Here is a 17,353-nt window from a genome sequence, read left to right as displayed (position 1 = left end):
AGATGGTGTTTATCATTGCACCAGCTTAGGGGGCTCAGAGCTGCAGATGGAGCAAGTACCTGAACACTCCTGCCCAGAGCATGGCCAAGTTCAGCCAGGTGCCAACCCCACTGCCTTGTCAGTCACCTTCCAATGAAGGATGTTGGGGAAAGAAACACAGACACAGATCTGTGGGCTGTCCCCTGATGCTTTCCCACTGAAACGTCCCTGAAGTCTTTCATTTCACTGAGGACCTGGTTTTCCACCCATGCTGGTGGTGCTTGGAGGAGCTGCCTCAGGCTGGCTCTCCAGAAGGGCATGGCTTACTGCTGCAGGACACCTTCCCCCTCTCTCCTGGAGCACATTATACTATAGCAGCTAGTGTTAAGCTGTTTCTGGACTTCAGCAGGGGAAAAATGACTTGCTGGAAAATACGTCATTCCCCTCTAGCAATAATGTATTCTCCCTGTACTTGTCTGCTCCTTGCTGGTCCTTGATGGGGGGTTTCATCCAGTAAGGGCTTCAGTTACTGCTGATAACTTTTAAAATTTTCTCCTAAATTCTCAGCTCTAGTTGTCTGAGGAGACATCAGACCTATATCCAGCTTAAAAACAATCAATTGCTTTAGGGTGATGTTGTATGGATTGAGACACCTCCTAAACCAGTTACAGTCGGTAAGGTAAAGACATTAGGGACATACTAATTTAGCCAGGAACCAGAATCCTCTGCAAAAGAGAAGCATGGATTAATAGAATGAAAACGTCTTCTTGAGGATTTGGAGACCTATGTGCTCCTGAGTATCACTGTTGCATAGCACTGTGGGCTGTGTTTTGCACCATCTTATGGCAAAGGCGATAATGGGAACATCTGGAAGCTGTTCACAACAGAGCCCCGGGGAGGCCTTGAGTAGATAAACTGTATGTGTGCATCTGCATGTGGGAGAGACCATGGTGTTCTGCAGTGCTGGTAACACACAATACCATTTACAGAACTGATACTGGAATTACTCTGGCATCATTGACCTAATAGGATGTGCATAATGATACCTGCCAAATGGGATTCTTTCCATTGAAAATATCACACAGCCATTTTTCCCCTGTATGGGCCTGTGTCTCTGTGTGGCAATTAAATTCCCTGTCCACTGCAGCAGCTCCAAAGTGATGCTCACCTTTCAAATCTCTTTCTGTGTATGTAAACACAGTGGACTTCAGCTCACTTGTTGCCAGTGCCGCTTTCCCTGGCCAGCATTCACCCTCTGCGGGTGTTCTCAGCACAGGTAAGAAGAGGGAGGCCTCTTTGCATCCATCAGAGGAGCTCATTTTCCTGGGCTGTAGGTCCTGTACACAGAATCTAGAGCCCCAAGCTGGTGCAAATCTAAACCAGACATGCTTTAACCAGAAGCTAAAAAACAACAGCTAAAAAAAACAACCCTAAACAGAACAAAAAAACTTCCAAAAAGCCAACCCTGCCCACAGCTCAAGCCATATCTGCAGATGCAGGCAGAAAAAACAAGGAGAATGCACAGTATCTTTCTACTCCAGTAGTGAATATCTTATGCCTGGTTTCAGGGCTCGTTGATGTGTGTGTGTTAGATTTTGCTGCAGGCTGGGGCAATTCTCTCACCCTGTGTGTCAGCGCCCTGATGTGCTTCCCAAGTACTCAGCTGCATGCAATGGCACAATGGGCCATAGCAAGAGGTTGTTTTCATGTGTGTAAGTATATTTTTTCTTCTGCCAGGCATGAGACATGCAGAGAGCTTTTCATCCATCTTCTGTTGCCTTTCCTGGCTCCTTCCCTGAGAGGATGTGGGTGTTATCCATGTTTTGTAATGTGTCTGACAGCCCAAGGGCTCACAGCAGTGTGGCTGCTGACCAAAGTTTCCTCTTGAGTCACCAAGTGAAGACTCAGCTTTTCTGGCTTTTTTTCTTGAGAAATTTTTGGAATATTTTATTTATTAATTCTGTTGGTGGCGCATTGGTAACTACAGATGTGGCATCCCACAGTCAACCACAAGCTTTTCATGGGTGCTTTCTGCCCTGCTGTGTTTAGCCCATCACTGTGGAGCAGGGCCATGACATGCAGCCAGAAACCTCCCCGTGGCACAACCCTCACCATGCTGCTCCTCAGCCATCTGCTGTGTTGTACCTGCCTGGAGAACATGGCTCCATGGCCAATCTCTGGCTGCCTGGCCATGGATCGAGTCTTCAAGGAAGAGCTAAAGTGCCAAGATGTCCTGTTCCTGGAGGGGAAAGGGGCAAGAACATGCTGTGGATGCTCTGTGCTGCAGAAGGAGCTGGTACCTGCACTGCCAGGAGCACTGCCATCAGCACTGGCTATCATAAGTACAGAGTTCTTGTGCAATTTGAAGAACTGTCAGGTTTATAGAAAAAAAGGACGAACTTCTTTCCTGAGAAGAAGCAAGGCTGTTTTACAGATGCTGAACATGCCAAAACAAAATCTTTTTTGGAAGTGCTGGTGAAATACAGCAGGAGGGAGTTACTTTTCTTACTAAGCATTAAATAACTGTTTCAAATGTGTAAACCTTGTATTTGAGTTTCTGACGCACATGAAGGAAAAAGCTTGTGGAAGCTTCTCAGTTTTGTTTTGGTGATGGTGACTTTTCCACGTTGGTTCTTGTTTTGCCTTGCAGACTCCATACTGAGCTTCTCCTTCAGGAGCGACAATCCCGAGGTCATGCTGGCTTTTCCTTTCTGGGACACATTCCAACACTGCCTTTGTGGCTGGTGTTCTTTTTTGTCGCTGAGTTCTCTGTGCAGGTGAATGTGCAGTCACATGTTCAAATGATGATAAGAGCAGCTGAACAGCCTGAGATAAAGTTTATAAATATAAATAAAGCCCAGAATTCAGGATGCTCTCTGCAGTCTTCTATCTTTTATCCTGTTCCTCTAGCTGAGACTGGTTATGAAGTGCTGAGGTAAGGTATTTTTAAAGCAAGAGTAATTTTATTAATCTTACCAAACCTTTTAGCTGTGAAAATGGAGACAGAGACATGACCTGTTCCTGTGCCTGAACTGGAGACCTGCAGGGCATCGGGGAACCCTCTGAAGTGGAAGCACTCATGGGGTGGGGATCTTGCAGAAGCACCCAGAGGTGCAGTAGCTCTTGGCAAACCCTACCTGACAGTGCTCCACAGGATGCTGGTTGGATTTGAGGTGCCTGGGAGGCTCCCAGTGGATGGGCCATGCCCATGCTGGCAGTGGCTCCCAGCCCTGGAACAGGAGGGATACATGTTCCTCCCCGTGCTGAACTGCTTCAGATCGCTTGTAAGCTGCTCACAAGTGTTCCCCCTGCACCGTGTGTGACTCATCTGGCCTCCTGCCTCCTTCCCTGCGCCCTTATCGAAGGAAACTCTGAAATCATCGCGTGCTGGCGGAGCGAGCTGCTGGCTCCGCTCACTCTCTGAAGCCGCCTGCAAAAGCGGTTGCTTTTCCCTCACCCTGGGAAGGGTGGCTGCTGGAAAGCTGAAATGAGATGCATCTGACAGCTCTGCAGATCATAAGATATCTCTGTGGAGATTGCTAATGCTCTGCCCCGGATAAGAGTCTGTTGTTTTCGTGTTTGTTTTGCCTGTGTTCGTACTGCTTGTACAGCAGGGAGCCGCGGCTCTTGGAGCACACCCTCTCCTGCCGCTTACACCAAAGCAGCCGTGCCAAAATCTTGTTTGGCTGCTCACAAAGCCGGGGAGCTCCGGGTGGCCTGAAGCACCACAAGGACTTGTGCAGCTCTGCCCTGTCTTTACCAACCAGCTGCTTTGGCCGAGGCTGTCCTGATCACCCCAGCAGATGGGCTGCTCTACCCCTCCTCAACAGCTTGCTCCTCTTGAGGGAGGAGAAAACGCATTTGCTGCGCGTGGCTCATCTTAGTGGTAGTTTTATTTCGCAGGCAGTCTGTCCTTTATTCAACAACCTTAAGCTCTGTCCCCAGGATTGGGGAAGGCTGGTAGAAAACATGGCTGGCCTCCATGGGGAAGAGGTATAGAACTGGTGCAGCAGACAGAGCCTCACCCTACTTCCATCTGGCCACCTGCTTGAATTACAGTCCCGGTCCTGGCAGTGATGCTCAGTTGCCACAGCCATGGCTCACCAGGCACTGCCATCCCTGCATCCATTGGCATCAGCGGCCACAATGTGTTACCCCTGTCCTAGAGCCGTGCAGAACACAGTGCTCACAGGCATCACTTTCTGGCACCTTTGGGTCCTGTGGTCAAGTGGTCTTCATGAAATGTGTTTTCCTCTGCATCACCTTAACTCAACTGGAGTACAAAAAATAGCAATTTCCTAAAAGGTCAGGCTTTGCTGGGAGCTGAATCACAAATGAAGGAATTCCTGTTGTGGAGTTTGGGGTGAAGTCGTGTGTGAGATGGGCTGGCTGCAGCCGTACTGCTGGCAGAGGGGTGCTTGGCAGCCCTTTTGGTCTGCTGGGGTGGTGGGGGATTCTTCAAGACAACTTGCCTGTAAACCTGGAGTTAAAATTAATGAATGGAGAATACTTGGTCTGTGGGAAGGGGAGAGGGGAGATCGTGATGGGATCATGAGAGGAGTGGTGGGGCAGTTGTGAGGGGAAATAGGTGAGAGCAGGGGCAGCCACGGGCTGTGAGGGGTGGCCGTGAAGGGAGACCTTGAGGGAACATGAGGGGTGGCCAGGAGAGGTAGGGGCAGCAGCTATATAGTGTGGGGCCACTGTGAGGTAGCAGATGAGGGGTGGCTGTGACTGGAGATCATGAGGAGAGATCACTTTGCCCTTAGTGACATGGTTTAGTGGTGGGCTCGATGATCTTAAAGGTCTTTTCCAACCTGGTGTGTTCTATGATTCCTTGATCCTGACATAGTGGATGGATGTCAGGACATACATGATTGAGAGAAATTATACTTGTATTATTTCTTAAAGTGCATTTGAACACTTCTGCTGATTTCTAAGGCTGCTAATCTCTTTTTAGCTTCCATCTCAGCCAGCCACATGTTCTGGGCTCCCTGCCTCTTGTCTTTTTCCAGTTTTGCTGAAGGAACTCCTCCAGCTTTGCAGGGCTGCAAGATTAGTTTGAAAGCCCCCAAAAATGCCAGAGGTGAAAAACTGTCCTTTGAAGAGTTCAGGCATTCAAAGTGTAGTTTTACCTCTTGCTCATCATGAAGAGCATTAGGTGAAGCACTGATGCCAGTGGTAGTTTTGACATGGTGCTGTTCATCGTGAGAGTGCAGATATCCCTGCGTGGGCTGTCCCTGTTGGGCATGAGGCTGTGCTGAGGATCCTGCCCTTTATGGGAACTTCAGATCATGGTTGTCCTGGCATTTCACAAGCAAAAATCCTAAAAAATGAATCTCTATGTTGTCCTTTATAAAACCACAAAAAACGTGGCCTCAAGTGCCACTCTTCAGGAAATCAGTACAAGCCAGTACAAGTCACTGGGAGAATGATATGTCCTTGTCTTTGCTTTAAAACATGGCTTTCTTATGTACTTGTCTTCCTTATCAGTGGTATCTGTCACTGTGAAAGTCCAAGGAAGAAAAGTTAGACTGGATAATGAGGGTTCACTCAATGAGAGGTGGGGGGAGAGTGCATCGATCTCCCCAGGAGCTGTAACCTGCCTCACTCCCAGACCAGTGCACCCCAAACGTTGTTCTCCTTTCAGCCTTGCTTGCTTTTTGGTTTGGTTGGTTTTCGGAGCTGATATGTTGCCCAACTTCTGAGTTGCTGGTGAGGAGACCTGCAGTCTCCTTCTGTTCATGGCAGCCAGAAAAGCTCTCTGTGCATTCAACTTCCTTGATCGTCAATGCAGTGTAATAAGGCTTGCCAGCTTTGCTCAAGTACGACAGGACAGTATATCTAGCATGTTTCCATCAGTGAATAAGGAAGATAAGACAAGTGTAAGGAATGTATCATAAATGTGAAGAATTGCTGTGTTGGTCTTTTATATATGTATGTATTTTAATTAATTAAATAAGCCTGTGGAGCAAGTTTGTGCACTTACCAGAAGGTTGCTCAATCAAGGAGAATTTATGAGAAGAAAAAATTAGGTTTAGGACAGCAAGAAAAGTGGAAAGGTGATGTGTAAGTTAAGGTAATGGTACAGAGGGTAGATACCCAGCTTGCAAAGCAAAAGGCTTCCAGGTAGAGAGAGTTACTGAAAAATGTATTTGTACTTGAACCAGAGCCCTGCTTTTCTCCCTGGAGCTTATGCTGGATCAACTGGGCTAATGAAATGGCAGTTTATGAAAGACTCTGTCAATAAAGAACTGATTAGAAAAGATAAATGTGTAACAGAAGTATTAGACATTCAGTAAATTCCTTTGCAAGAGATTTGTGAAGCACAGCTAAATATAGCATGTTATTTTTAGAAGTTCGTGCTGGCCGTTTACTCCTGGCAAGTGGAAAACCCGTGTCAGTGTGTGAAAAATGGCCTTTGTAAAATGTGTCAGTATTTCTGAATCCCCACAGCATCCAGAAAGCCTTTGGGACACTTGAGAACAGCTTGCCAGGGGTTAATGCCGAGCGCTCTCTGCTGCACTGGGCCAGTTTTAATTGCCTCATAGTAAGCATCTCTTTATGGAGTTCCAGGAGTGCCGTTCTCCTTGCACGATGTCTGTAGATTTGGGATTACCTGGAAGGCTACCCCCTAGATGATTGTTTCCCCTCATCTGAAAGAATTGAGATGTTTTTGTGTTGGAGCAGCTGTAGAGTATTTAGGAGTGTTCGGTGAGTCAGGACTCATTACTCACGTTCCTAATGCACATCTGGGCTCAGCTGGGGCAGCTTCATTGATTTCAGAGTCGAGGTATTTTGGTGGGACAATGTTTGGGGACTGCATGCAGTTAGTGCATACTGCATAAATACAACAGCTCAGAGAAGAATCCAGCCTCTTGGCCGAACACTTTTAAAGCTTTGCTGCAAGCGCAGAGAAATCTCCTGGAAGCCGTGGGTCGTGTCCTGCATCCAGAATCTCATCTCAGGGTAGCAGCATGGATGAACTGAACTGCGTCTCCTTCATGACGCAGGTCCCTGGGAAATTCTTCCATGGGAGCTGGTAACAATGGGCACATTCTTCTGCCTCCGGGGACCACAGCCCTCTCTTTTGCGTGTTGGAGGAAAGCTGGTATTTCTCATGTTCTGCATGTCCCATTGCACAGCTGTCCATGAGGAAGCAGAAAATGTTCCATACTGACCAAGCACTGTGAAGAAATTTAGGTGAATCCTCAGAGTCTTGCAATGTTTCCCTGAAAAAAGAAGTATTTCCAGAGTTTAGATCCTAACCCTAAAAATTTGTCATTGGCTTAGAATGCTCTTATTTAAGTACAGGATGAACTTTTATTGTCTTTTGTTTGCTTATTTGGAAAAAAAAAAAAAAAAGTGTGTGGCTGGTTTTGATATTTCTGTTTTCAAGCTGGAGAGGAAGAAAGCAAAACACGAACATGGAGCTCCTCCTTACATTGGATCTGTTTATTTGCATTGACTTAGCTCAAAATCAGTTTGGGTTTTGCTTTTGGATTGTTGATGGTGTTGCTAAGTGGCTCCCTGCAGCACTTCCATGCTGCAGGCAAATGCAGAGGCTTCCGAGTGGCTCCTTCTGCCATGGAAGTCTCAGGGGATGCTCTTCCCCTTGCAGCCCATGTGCTGGCATGCTAAAGTTGCTTCTCACCTTCCAATGTAGGCATCCTGCACGGTTCCCAGGGTCAGGATGGGAGCCGATCTCAGATCAGCTGTTCATGCCTTGCTGTACCTACCCTCAGTTGGAGTCAAGTTAAATTAAGGACTTTGTTTGCTCAAGAAATGTCACTGGCCCATGACTGCTGTGGTGATGAGGTGTATTTTTTTATTTGGTTGGTTTGGTTTGTTTGCTTGTTTGATTTTTCCCCTTAGTTTGCAGTACGATGCACAGGGAGCAGGGTGTGACTGAGGATTAGCCAAAGACCTGTTCTTTTACCCTGTCGGAGGTTTTTTGTTGTTTTTTAAAGCGTTTCTTTCTAAAAATCACTCTGCTGTCTCTGAATCTCTGTTACACCCGACGTCACATTGGGTCTCTGTGGTTTTAAATGAGGGGGTCCAAGCATGTGCACAAGTCACTGGCACTTCCATTTCCGTGTTCTCAGGAACACTGTTTCCTCTCCCAGCAAGAGAGGACCACTGCAGTCACCAGAGACTTAGAGAAGTGTGACCCTCCCGTGAGGAGTGCATGCAGGGCTCCCTAAAGATGTGCATCTGCGACACCTCGAGCTTCATGGACCCTTGAGTGGCACCTCTGTGGCCCCCATGGGGTCTGTCCTGCAGCTGGTGGTTTCCTTCCACTTTAAATTGCAAGCACTGGGGGGCAGAAAGCAGAACCACAAACTGGTTTAGGGCCCCTGGGTATAATCCGTGCTTTTTCAGAGGCCTGTGGCTTTTGCAAAGACAGCAAGATATTTTGTTTGTGGTCTTCGGTTACCTGTGGTTGCTGTGAAAGGCTGAAATGGGAATCCCTGCTAGGACTTTGCTGAGCGGGCTGTGGGACACATCCTTCACTAGCTGCAGTCTCTGGAAGTGTGTTACATATACATAAATACAACCAGAAAGTTCTTTGTGTAGCTCCTAAGGCTGTGGCTGGAGCTGGCATTGCTTCTCTCTCTCCTGCCAGGCGCAGCTTGGCTGGAGCTTTCCTGAGCGGAGAGATGGGACTTGATTTTCACTAGGAGAGTAAATTATTGTGACCACAAATTGTGAGAGTTGGCACTGCTTCCTGAATGCTGCAAGGAAGAGTCCTAGAGGAATCCTGATCAAATTCGCTTTGCTGCGTTTCCATTGAAACGGGCTGAGCTGTACAAGAGCAGGCTGGGTCCTTCGGGATTGCTGGCGGGTGGGACTTGGCACGTTGATTGCAGTGATCTCCCTGCTTTGGAAGCACAGCCTGGCTCTCTGCATGCGTCCCTGTGTGAGCAGGGCAAGACCCTGCAGCTACAGCTCTCCAGCCTGCACCCTTCTCCCTCCTGGCAGGCTTGGGGTGTGCAAAGCTGGGGGGCATTCAGTAGCTGTGTGGTTGTATCAGGAAGGAAAAGGTTTCTAAGTGTCTGTATTCTCGCATGAGCTTAGCCCAGTTGTTCCACACAGCTGATCTCTTCCTGTCCTGCTCCAGCTGCTGACCATGGTGGCCCCTTCCTGCTGTCAAGCCACTTTCCTGTGGCTGTGGCTCATCCCTTTCTCCCCATCGCCCCCCTCCCTGCACCATCCCCTGGTGTCATAAGCCACTGTTTGGGTGCCGAAGATACCTCTGAGCAGTGCATGGTGATGCTTTGCATTGAGTCCTGGCCCTGGACCCCACAGAGGCTCAGCCCCCAGGTGTGAGCATCTCCTCATCCCATGGTGGCTGGTGCCAGTGGGCGCTGCAGTGGCAGGAGCAGCTGCCAGAGTCACCCCAATGTTAATTTGCCAATAAACACCCCACCATCATAACACCACCCATAATACCACAGCAGTACCCAAAGCTGTCCGTCCTGCGTGAGTGTATAGGGCTTGTCAGAAGCCAGTGTTCAGCCAAGGCTCTGTACGTGTATAAGGACGAGTCACACTGGTCCGCAGGAGTCTGTTTCCGATTAAGTGCTCCTCAGGACCCATGCCAGGCGTTCACAGCACTGGCTCTCCTTCTGGCTTGTCCTCTCCTTCCCTAACCCTGCATCTTCCACAGTTGTTATTCTATGGATGAGTCCATGTGTGGTGCTGAGCAGCTCCCAGCCACCCCGCCACTGTGGCGTGGCACAGGGGGATGGCTGCCCACCTTCAGACAGTGTTAGCTCTGTGCAGCAGGGCAGCATGATGTGGGCTTCCTACACCAACTTGGCTGAAAGTGAGGATGAGGATGGCTCCCTATTAGGAAAAAAATTCCTTGTCCCGAGCGAAACCAAACAGCACGGGACTAATTAAAGGGTGCTCATTTTGTTTTTTCACTGTTAAGCTAATGTGAGATGTGGTTTATAGCACTTCCATTTCGATTTCCTTCAGATAGATAATTGGCAAATAAATGTTCAGGCCAGACGTTTTGAAAGGAAAATGTAATTTAAATCAGCTATACCCTTTCTTTTTTTTCTGGTGAAAATATATTGTGTTTGGCTTTTTCTCTGCTATTGCCTTACCCCTTGTTTCTATAAAAATAAAAAGGCAAGCAGCTCGCCAAGGACCATTTCTCTGATGCTGGGGCTAAACACTGTACTGACAGATGCAATGGAAAACCAGTGTATGAAGCCCTCTGTCCCAAAACAGGGTTGTGCGTGCTCCTGGCTCACAGGGACACACGCAGCCAGAGCCAGCTGAGGCCTCATCCCTGTCCCCCAGCCAGTGCACACGGATGGATGGATGGATGGATGGATGGGATGCTGGTAAGGGTGCTGCTGGGTTTCAGAGCAGCTGCTCAGCAACCCCGTGCTGGGTCAGATGGGTGTTTAAATTGAATGATTGAAGTTTACCCACTAACAAATGTAGTTGAGGAGCAAGGAGGGGTTGGCAGGGTGTGTCAGCAGCATCCAGGGAAGATGGGGAGGGTTTTCAGGGGAACAAACAAAGATTCCCCTGAGAGACAACTGAATGAAAGCCTCCCACCCCAGCCTGAAGCGAATGCTGTGAGTACTGAGAGTGAATTACTTGCTGAGGTTTTCCATCAAATCAATGACATCGTTCTCTGCTAGAGTTCACCCATTTACGTGCTCTCAGCCCCCTCCAGCAGCTGTGCTTAAATAGCGACATTCAGGCCTGAATCTGCCCATTCAGGAGCAAAGGTTTGACCCGTTGGAGGAAACTGCTGAGCAAGGCTTTTGAGGGGAGAGTGGGGACTGTCTGCACTTCGAGGCTGCTCTCTTCCCCAACCAAGGACCTGGCTGTCCCCACATGCCACTGTTATTCAGGGGCCTTGGGGAGAGCCGGAGCATCCCAGGGTGCTCCTGACATAGGGCCAGAGGAAGCAGAGCTGTCTGGGGACCTGCTGCTTGCTTTCTTTTCCCAATGTCCAATTTAGTGCTGTCCAATTTTTCTTTCTCCTTTGTAGCAGCATTTCAGAAAAACCCATGTTTGCCACTGTGGTGATAAGGTTTTTTATCACTGAATGTGCTGTGGAAAAGAACAAACAAAAATACACCCAGATCACCATTTTCCTCAGGCTAGAAATGAAGGGGGGTAGTCAATACTGTGTAGAGACAATTCCTCACTAATTCACACTTCCTTTTTGGCTGTTATCTCCTCCAGATTTTAAAAACTGCTGCCAAAGGTAATTGTGCATGTCTTATTTTCTTAAACAGACAAATGAAAAGAAAACCCACAAAAAAACACCACCCACATAACACAGAGTTGCTCTGTTACAGCAGTCCTTTCCCTGGTTTGGCAAAGCAGGGCTGTGTGAGCTGGTTGCATGTTAACATCCATGTCGTCATGTATTCCACACTTGCAGCTTCCTGAATTTCAGAAAGCACCATCTCTGGTGCACCCCCTCAAAGGAATCCAACCTGGGTCCAGAATTAGGGAAACAGCAATCTAAATCAAGCATAAAATGGTTCCTTTGCTTTTGTTTTATTCTCCACATCCTATTCCCTAAGGTCAGGCAAGTTCAGCCTCCTGTTTGTAACTCAGGTACCTGGAGAAAGACTAACCTCCTAAAAAGCATATCTCTGGGCAGGAAGGTATGGTTGATGTGAGGCTGCCAAACCCACCACATCTGCCTCTTGTGCTCTGCCTGTAAGGAAGGACTTGGTCTCTCCTGTGGTGCAGTGTTTCCTGTGGCTATCACAGCTGTCATGAGTGGGTGATTTTGGCGTCAGGGTGTGCTGTGTTGTTGTGTCCCCATCCCGGCTGCAACTTCTCTGCCAGTGTCAGCAGACACCTTCCCACAGTGGAGCCACTGATGGAGCTGCGAATCAGGCACACAGGATGCAGAGACACAAAGGATCCTTTGGCTAGAAGTTTCTCTGGAAAGTCCAAAAATAATTCGGGCTGAGCTACCAACCACCATCAGGAAGTGTCTTTGCTTCAAGACTGATTGTTTCTCCCCCAGCGGGGCAGGAGCAGGTCCCAGGGCCATCTGCAGACACACTGAGGAGCGCAGCTTGAGCCCTCTGGCTCCCTGCACTCAGCTGCAGCACTGTCCTACTTCCTTAGAGCCTGGTTGTGTCTGTGACCCCTTAAAGAGGGGCAATTATTTTGAGTCCTTTGTTTTTTCCCCACATTTATTTTCTGACTTTACAGATTTTTCTTGTATATAATGAAAAAAAACACTTTGAACAGCAGCAAGCCTGACAGCCTCCTTGCTCTTCCTGTACACAGCAGAATAAGAGGCTATTGATCAGCTGTTATTATCAGCTTTGTTATTACAACTGCAGCATTTTCTCCAGTGCTGGAATTCCTGATGCCTATGGATTTTGCTAACTGCCTCACTATAGTTTTGTTCCATTCAGGCTAAATGGCTGTCTTGCCGCTTCTGTGTAATGATTGCAGAAATACTCAGCCTTACTGCTCTGTCCTTTTCCAGGTTACTCATCCGCAGTACAGAAGTTCTCCCAGACTTTGCAGTCCTTTCAGTTCGACTTTATTGGTGACACGCTAACAGATGATGAGATCAATATTGGTAAGTTTTCTTCTTTTTGATGCCATCTTTCAGTAACTGAGAAAGCCTTTCCTTCTTTAGGAATTTCTTTGCGCTGGTATTTTTTAAACAGCATCAGGAGCAGGTTCCTCAGATAGCAGTCAGCTATTCCATAACCTATTTTACAAAGTTCAACTTTCACGGGTAGAGTTTCACATTCCCAATTTAGTGGATAATTTGTGGGGTTTTCCACAGCTCCAGCCCTGCTCTGTGCTGCCAGGCACTGGAGGGGATGGTGGTGCAGTGCTGAGCCTCCTAGCATGTCCTGTTCCCAGTGCTGCAGGTGGAGGGGGAGTGTGTTCGGTGCTGAGCATCAGCCATGTATCCCAATGCAGGCAGGTGCTGCTCCCAAAGCTGCTTTTGGTCTGCTGAAAACGCCTTATGAAAACAAAGCAGTCCCACACTGCCCTGGAAAAGGAACCAGGCTGCAAGCTGTGGGGAGAAAGGAAGTGCTGGATGTGGTGTTGTATAGAAAATAATCGCCTGTCTCTGCCTGTGGCACAACTGTTGTAGTACTCCCTGCACATCTGTTTCAGGATTAGCAATCCTGAAGCTGTTTTCCATCCCAGCCAGCCTGGTGCAACTGTGGAGATTACACAAGTGCCAGCTGCACCCGGGGAGCTAAACCTAATGGCCTAAATGCCCTAAATCCAGTGCATTTCAAATTAATCCTTCTGTTGGTTTAGTGAGCGCTGTTGAATGGCTGGTGCAGGGGTATGGTGCTGCAGGGGTGGCACTTGGCAGGAGGGATGTCAGGAGACCCTCCCGCCCGCAAGGGTCTGACCCTGGTCCATGGGACAAAACCCTGGGCTGAGGGGATGCGCTGCCCTGTTGGGGGTCTCAGGGCATAAGCCAGGCTGCTCCTAGGGGCTGGATGTAGAAAAAAGAACAAAAAAGCAAAAGCTTTTGCCAGGCTGATGTTGAAGAGCAACTGAAAGTGTGACATTGCTGATGTCAGGTCTCTCAGCCATCGCTGAAAGGGGAAGGAAGTAAAGCCTGTTCTTTGGTTTATTTTATTTAAAGCGATTTAAAGCAGATTGCAGCTTACCATTCAAAATCTGTTTTCCTTTATGGAAAGTCTCTAGGTGAAATCCACTGGAAATGAGTCAGCCTCCTATGGCAGTAGGGGTGCTAAATTTCCAAACACATCTGAAAAGGGAGGGGAAAACATTGCCTTATAAATGCCCCTTCTGGGAGCAGAGGGATCTGAAGTGAACAGCTGCCCAAGGAAAGGAGTGTCCCTTCTCTCAGCTGGAAGGGACAAAGCTCTGATGTCCCGTATCCCTGTGCTGCCTCTTTGCCTGCCTCTGTGTGCTGGCTGTGGGAGGGGAGCAGAGCCTGCCTGCAGCGGGGTGGGGTGGTGAGTCCATGGCGCTTGGTGGGCGAGGAAGGCTGCTAGGAATGGCAGAGGTTGAATGGGGAGATGGTGGGTGGAGGAGAGCAAGAAGAGATCGCAGCAAATGTAGAACACTCCATGGTGAAAGGAGTGCATTCCCTACTTCTGTTTTTGTTGATGAATATTTGTTTTGCTTTTTCAAGAAGAGGTCCCTGGTTTCCCCTGTGAAAAAGCCTGTGCTATGTTCCTTCTACTACACCAGTCCCTGTGGTGCGGGCTGGGGCTGAGCCTCTTTGCAATGCTCCCTTATTCCTGAAACAGCAGCAGGGCGTTGACATCTCCATAGCAGCTTCCATCTCCTGCAAGGGTGCCAGAGATCTGCGTGGGAGCATAGGAGCTCATTTGAAGTGCAGGATATGGGAATGAAACAAAACATTCACAAACACTTCTTATCGTACTTCAGGGAACATGTTTGATCTGTAAATCTAGCTGATGGCGCACATCTTTCTGTTTGTGTAGGCAGACAGGAGGCTGACACCCCTGCACGTGAGGTGGTAGCTTTGAACTCTGCAAGCCTGAGTCAGGACACAGATGCTGGGTTGATGTTTTCTGTCAGGAGCAGCGCTTCCCTCTAGGATGTTAATATCTGCGTTACACAGTGGCTGCCATCCCTCCACGGGTCACCTGGGTGGGACCTGAATCAACAGCTCCATTAGAGATGAATGGAGCAGTGAAATGGGATGGTGTGTTCCTCTCTCCTAGGCATGGGCACCTGAAATCCTCTGGCTGTAAGCTGCTGACATTCCTGGTGTGTTTCTGGCCGGCCAGCTGAGTCATTCCGGGGTAGTTCGCAGGTGTGGCTTGGCAGTCTCCATCTGCAGCCTCCCTGCTCTGCTCTGCAAGCATTTTACCCAGGCCGGTAGCATGGATCCACCCCAGTGCTCCCAGACACTGATGGTCTGGCAGCACGGTATAGCCTGAGCCACGTGCTTGTGGTGCAGGGACAAGTTCAGTGTAACTGCAGCCAGGAAATGGTGCGTCTGGGCTTTTCCTGTAGAGCAAGGAAAAAACCATCTAGTGACAATTTTCAGCAGTGGCATTTTCCCTGTAAGTTCAGGGCTGGACTCTATTTCTACCCTTGATAATTCCTTTTCTGGCTCTGTCTCCTGATGTTTGTGTGCACTTCAGGTTTCACATTGTCCTGAGAAACCACAGTGAAAGTCAGTGTGTTGGCCCTGTGGTCAAGCATAATAAACTATTAGGACATTGCATGTGCTGGGCTCTGAAGCTCTTGCTCTGGAAGAGAACTCAGAAGTTACTGACTCATCAAGAAGGTTATGTTTTGATGATGCCAGCTGAGGGACTGTGTCACGAGGCTGTGGTTTTTCCTTTTTGTGTCTTTCTTAGCAACTGCAGAGAGAATCCTGTGACAGTGGAAGCTCCTACTTGCTGGCTGTGTGGCAGCATTACAGCGTTTTTTTAGCAGGGCAGGTAGTTCTAGGTACTGCCTGTGGATGAGGGGAGAGGGCACTCAGCTTGCACATGGAACAGAAATTCATCCTCTCCCCTTATCTGTGGGACGAGCAATTCCTTTATGCTCCTTCCTATAGGCCTGATGTGTTCCCTCCTGCGTTACCCCTGCCAAGCCTGGTGTACTCAAGCTCTGGATACTGCACTGCTCACGAGCTCTGGTGTCAGCCAGGCACTTCTGTTGGTCTTTCATTCATTCTCAGGCAGAGATCAAGAGCCTCCACACGCTTCACAGCGAGTGGAGGGTCTGAACTGCAAGCACAAGGACTCCTGTAGGTTTTACAAAGCTGTTCTGTACTTCCAAGTGAGGCTGCCAGACCTGTCTCAAACACTGCTCCCAGCAGGGTGCGGCTCCCACTGCTGGAAAGTGATGAGTGGCACTGTGGGAACCTTTCCCAGCTAGCTCCCAGGTAGTTCCCAGGTACACTGAGGCAATTGGATTATGCCCTGCAGGCATGTAGCACACAGCCGTGCAGCATGCTAGCCAGATGTGTGCCCAGCCCTGTCTGACAGCCTCCTGGAGAGCAGAGGCATTTGCAGTGCTCCTTGTTCCATTCTGCTGGTGAGAGGGTTTTTACCCTTGCTACAGATTCAGCCCCTTCCCATGTTCTTCTTCGGTTGGGTGCAGAGAGGGGCAGAGTGTTCCCTTTTGGTGGTAACACTGTTGGTGTGAGAGAGTCAGCTATTCTCACCTAGTCTTTTTTCCCCAGGTTACATAAACCTTGTTGTTTTAGTTTGTTAAAGGAAAGGTTTCATGTGATTTTTGTTGAAGTTGGACTCCAAGAAAAGTGCTGATCAATGAGATGTCTTTAATTTTTAACATTTTGGGGAATGGTGTCAATGTCTGTGACTGTTTCTGTATCTGCTGCCTTTCCTTTGTAGGTACATGGACTTTGTGCTTCTTGTCACTGAACATAATCTCTGTCATTCCAGACTGTTTTGATTGTACAGGCTTGTCTTGGTCCTAGAATGCACTTGCAGTAGTTTCCAGCTCAGGCAGAGGTGCTGGGCCGATTCTGGTGCTGCTGGCAGGCAGTGAGGTAGGACAGGCAGCCCTACTGTGGCAGAGCACATCCTGCTGTGGTCCCTGGTGCTGGTGGTTGCCCCTTCCCTGCCACCTGCCTTACTGGCTTTGTACTACAATTCCTAATAGAAGTTGGTTAATGTTGCCTTCCCTTCCCAGGGTGTTGCCTCCAGCGTTGCTTCGGGCAGGAGTCCCTCTCTGCTGAGCAAATACCCCTCATGGCCAGCCTTTACTGGTGCCCTGGCCTCACTCAAGTTTCTGACATAGAGACCACCTTTTCTCTGGTTTTTGGCAAGCCTTTAGACAGCGATGCTGGGGGTGCAGACAGATTCGGGTACCCTGGCATGTGCCCCATGCTCCTATGCCACATCCTAGCCCCACTGACCAGCCTCTTCTTTTTTCACAGCTGAGTCCTTTAAGGAGTTTGCAGAGCTGCTCCACGAAGTAGAGCTGGAGAGGTCCATGATGGTAAGATGATCTAAACTGTGCTGTCATAATTATCGCTTTGTCGTAAATTTAAATGCTAAATCACAGCCAAGCAGCACCATGTACCATCAGAAGGAAGCTGGGAGCACCAGGAACGTTGTGGTTTGTACCATATCTTGTCCATTGCTGTGGGCGCTTAGCAGCAGAGGGGAGGCGCTGGTCAGGGATGGATGGGGACAGCTTGTCCCAGGCAGTGTGTGAAACCTCTCCTGCATGTCAGGCAGTCATAGAGCCACAGGACCCTGCCCTCTGCAGCAGATCTGCTCTGCAAAGCCAGGTGTGTCTTGTAACAAACTGGTTTTGTGATATAACAAAGTATTAACGGATAAGCAGCCAAATGTATTTTTAGCTTAGTTTTTGCCGGGTGAGAGCATGTGGGTCCTCTTGTGCCCTG

General features: G+C 48.7%; 1 protein-coding gene across 5 annotated transcripts in view; it reads left to right on the top strand.

The window, feature by feature from the left end:
- The window catches only part of OPHN1 (oligophrenin 1), a 159,193-nt gene that overhangs the window by 6,648 nt on the left and 135,192 nt on the right, over positions 1-17,353 (top strand). For 3 of the 5 annotated variants that reach the window (XR_009968776.1, XM_062640036.1, XM_062640034.1), the window contains exons 2-3: positions 12,470-12,565; positions 16,880-16,941. Coding sequence is in view for 4 of the 5 variants with exons in the window: in XM_062640036.1 (XP_062496020.1) it covers positions 12,470-12,565; positions 16,880-16,941 (158 nt within the window). In the remaining variant the exon portion in view is untranslated. The remainder of the gene's footprint in view (positions 1-12,469; positions 12,566-16,879; positions 16,942-17,353) is intronic. The other 2 variants (XM_062640037.1, XM_062640038.1) reach the window with 2 other exon arrangements.

Source organism: Pezoporus occidentalis, unplaced genomic scaffold (genome assembly GCF_034315485.1).
Source record: "Pezoporus occidentalis ecotype Australia unplaced genomic scaffold, CSIRO_AGI_Poc_V1 ctg63, whole genome shotgun sequence".
Lineage (NCBI taxonomy): Eukaryota > Metazoa > Chordata > Aves > Psittaciformes > Psittacidae > Pezoporus > Pezoporus occidentalis.
Note: the sequence above shows the minus strand (reverse complement) of the source record. Positions and strands in the feature narration are given on the sequence as shown.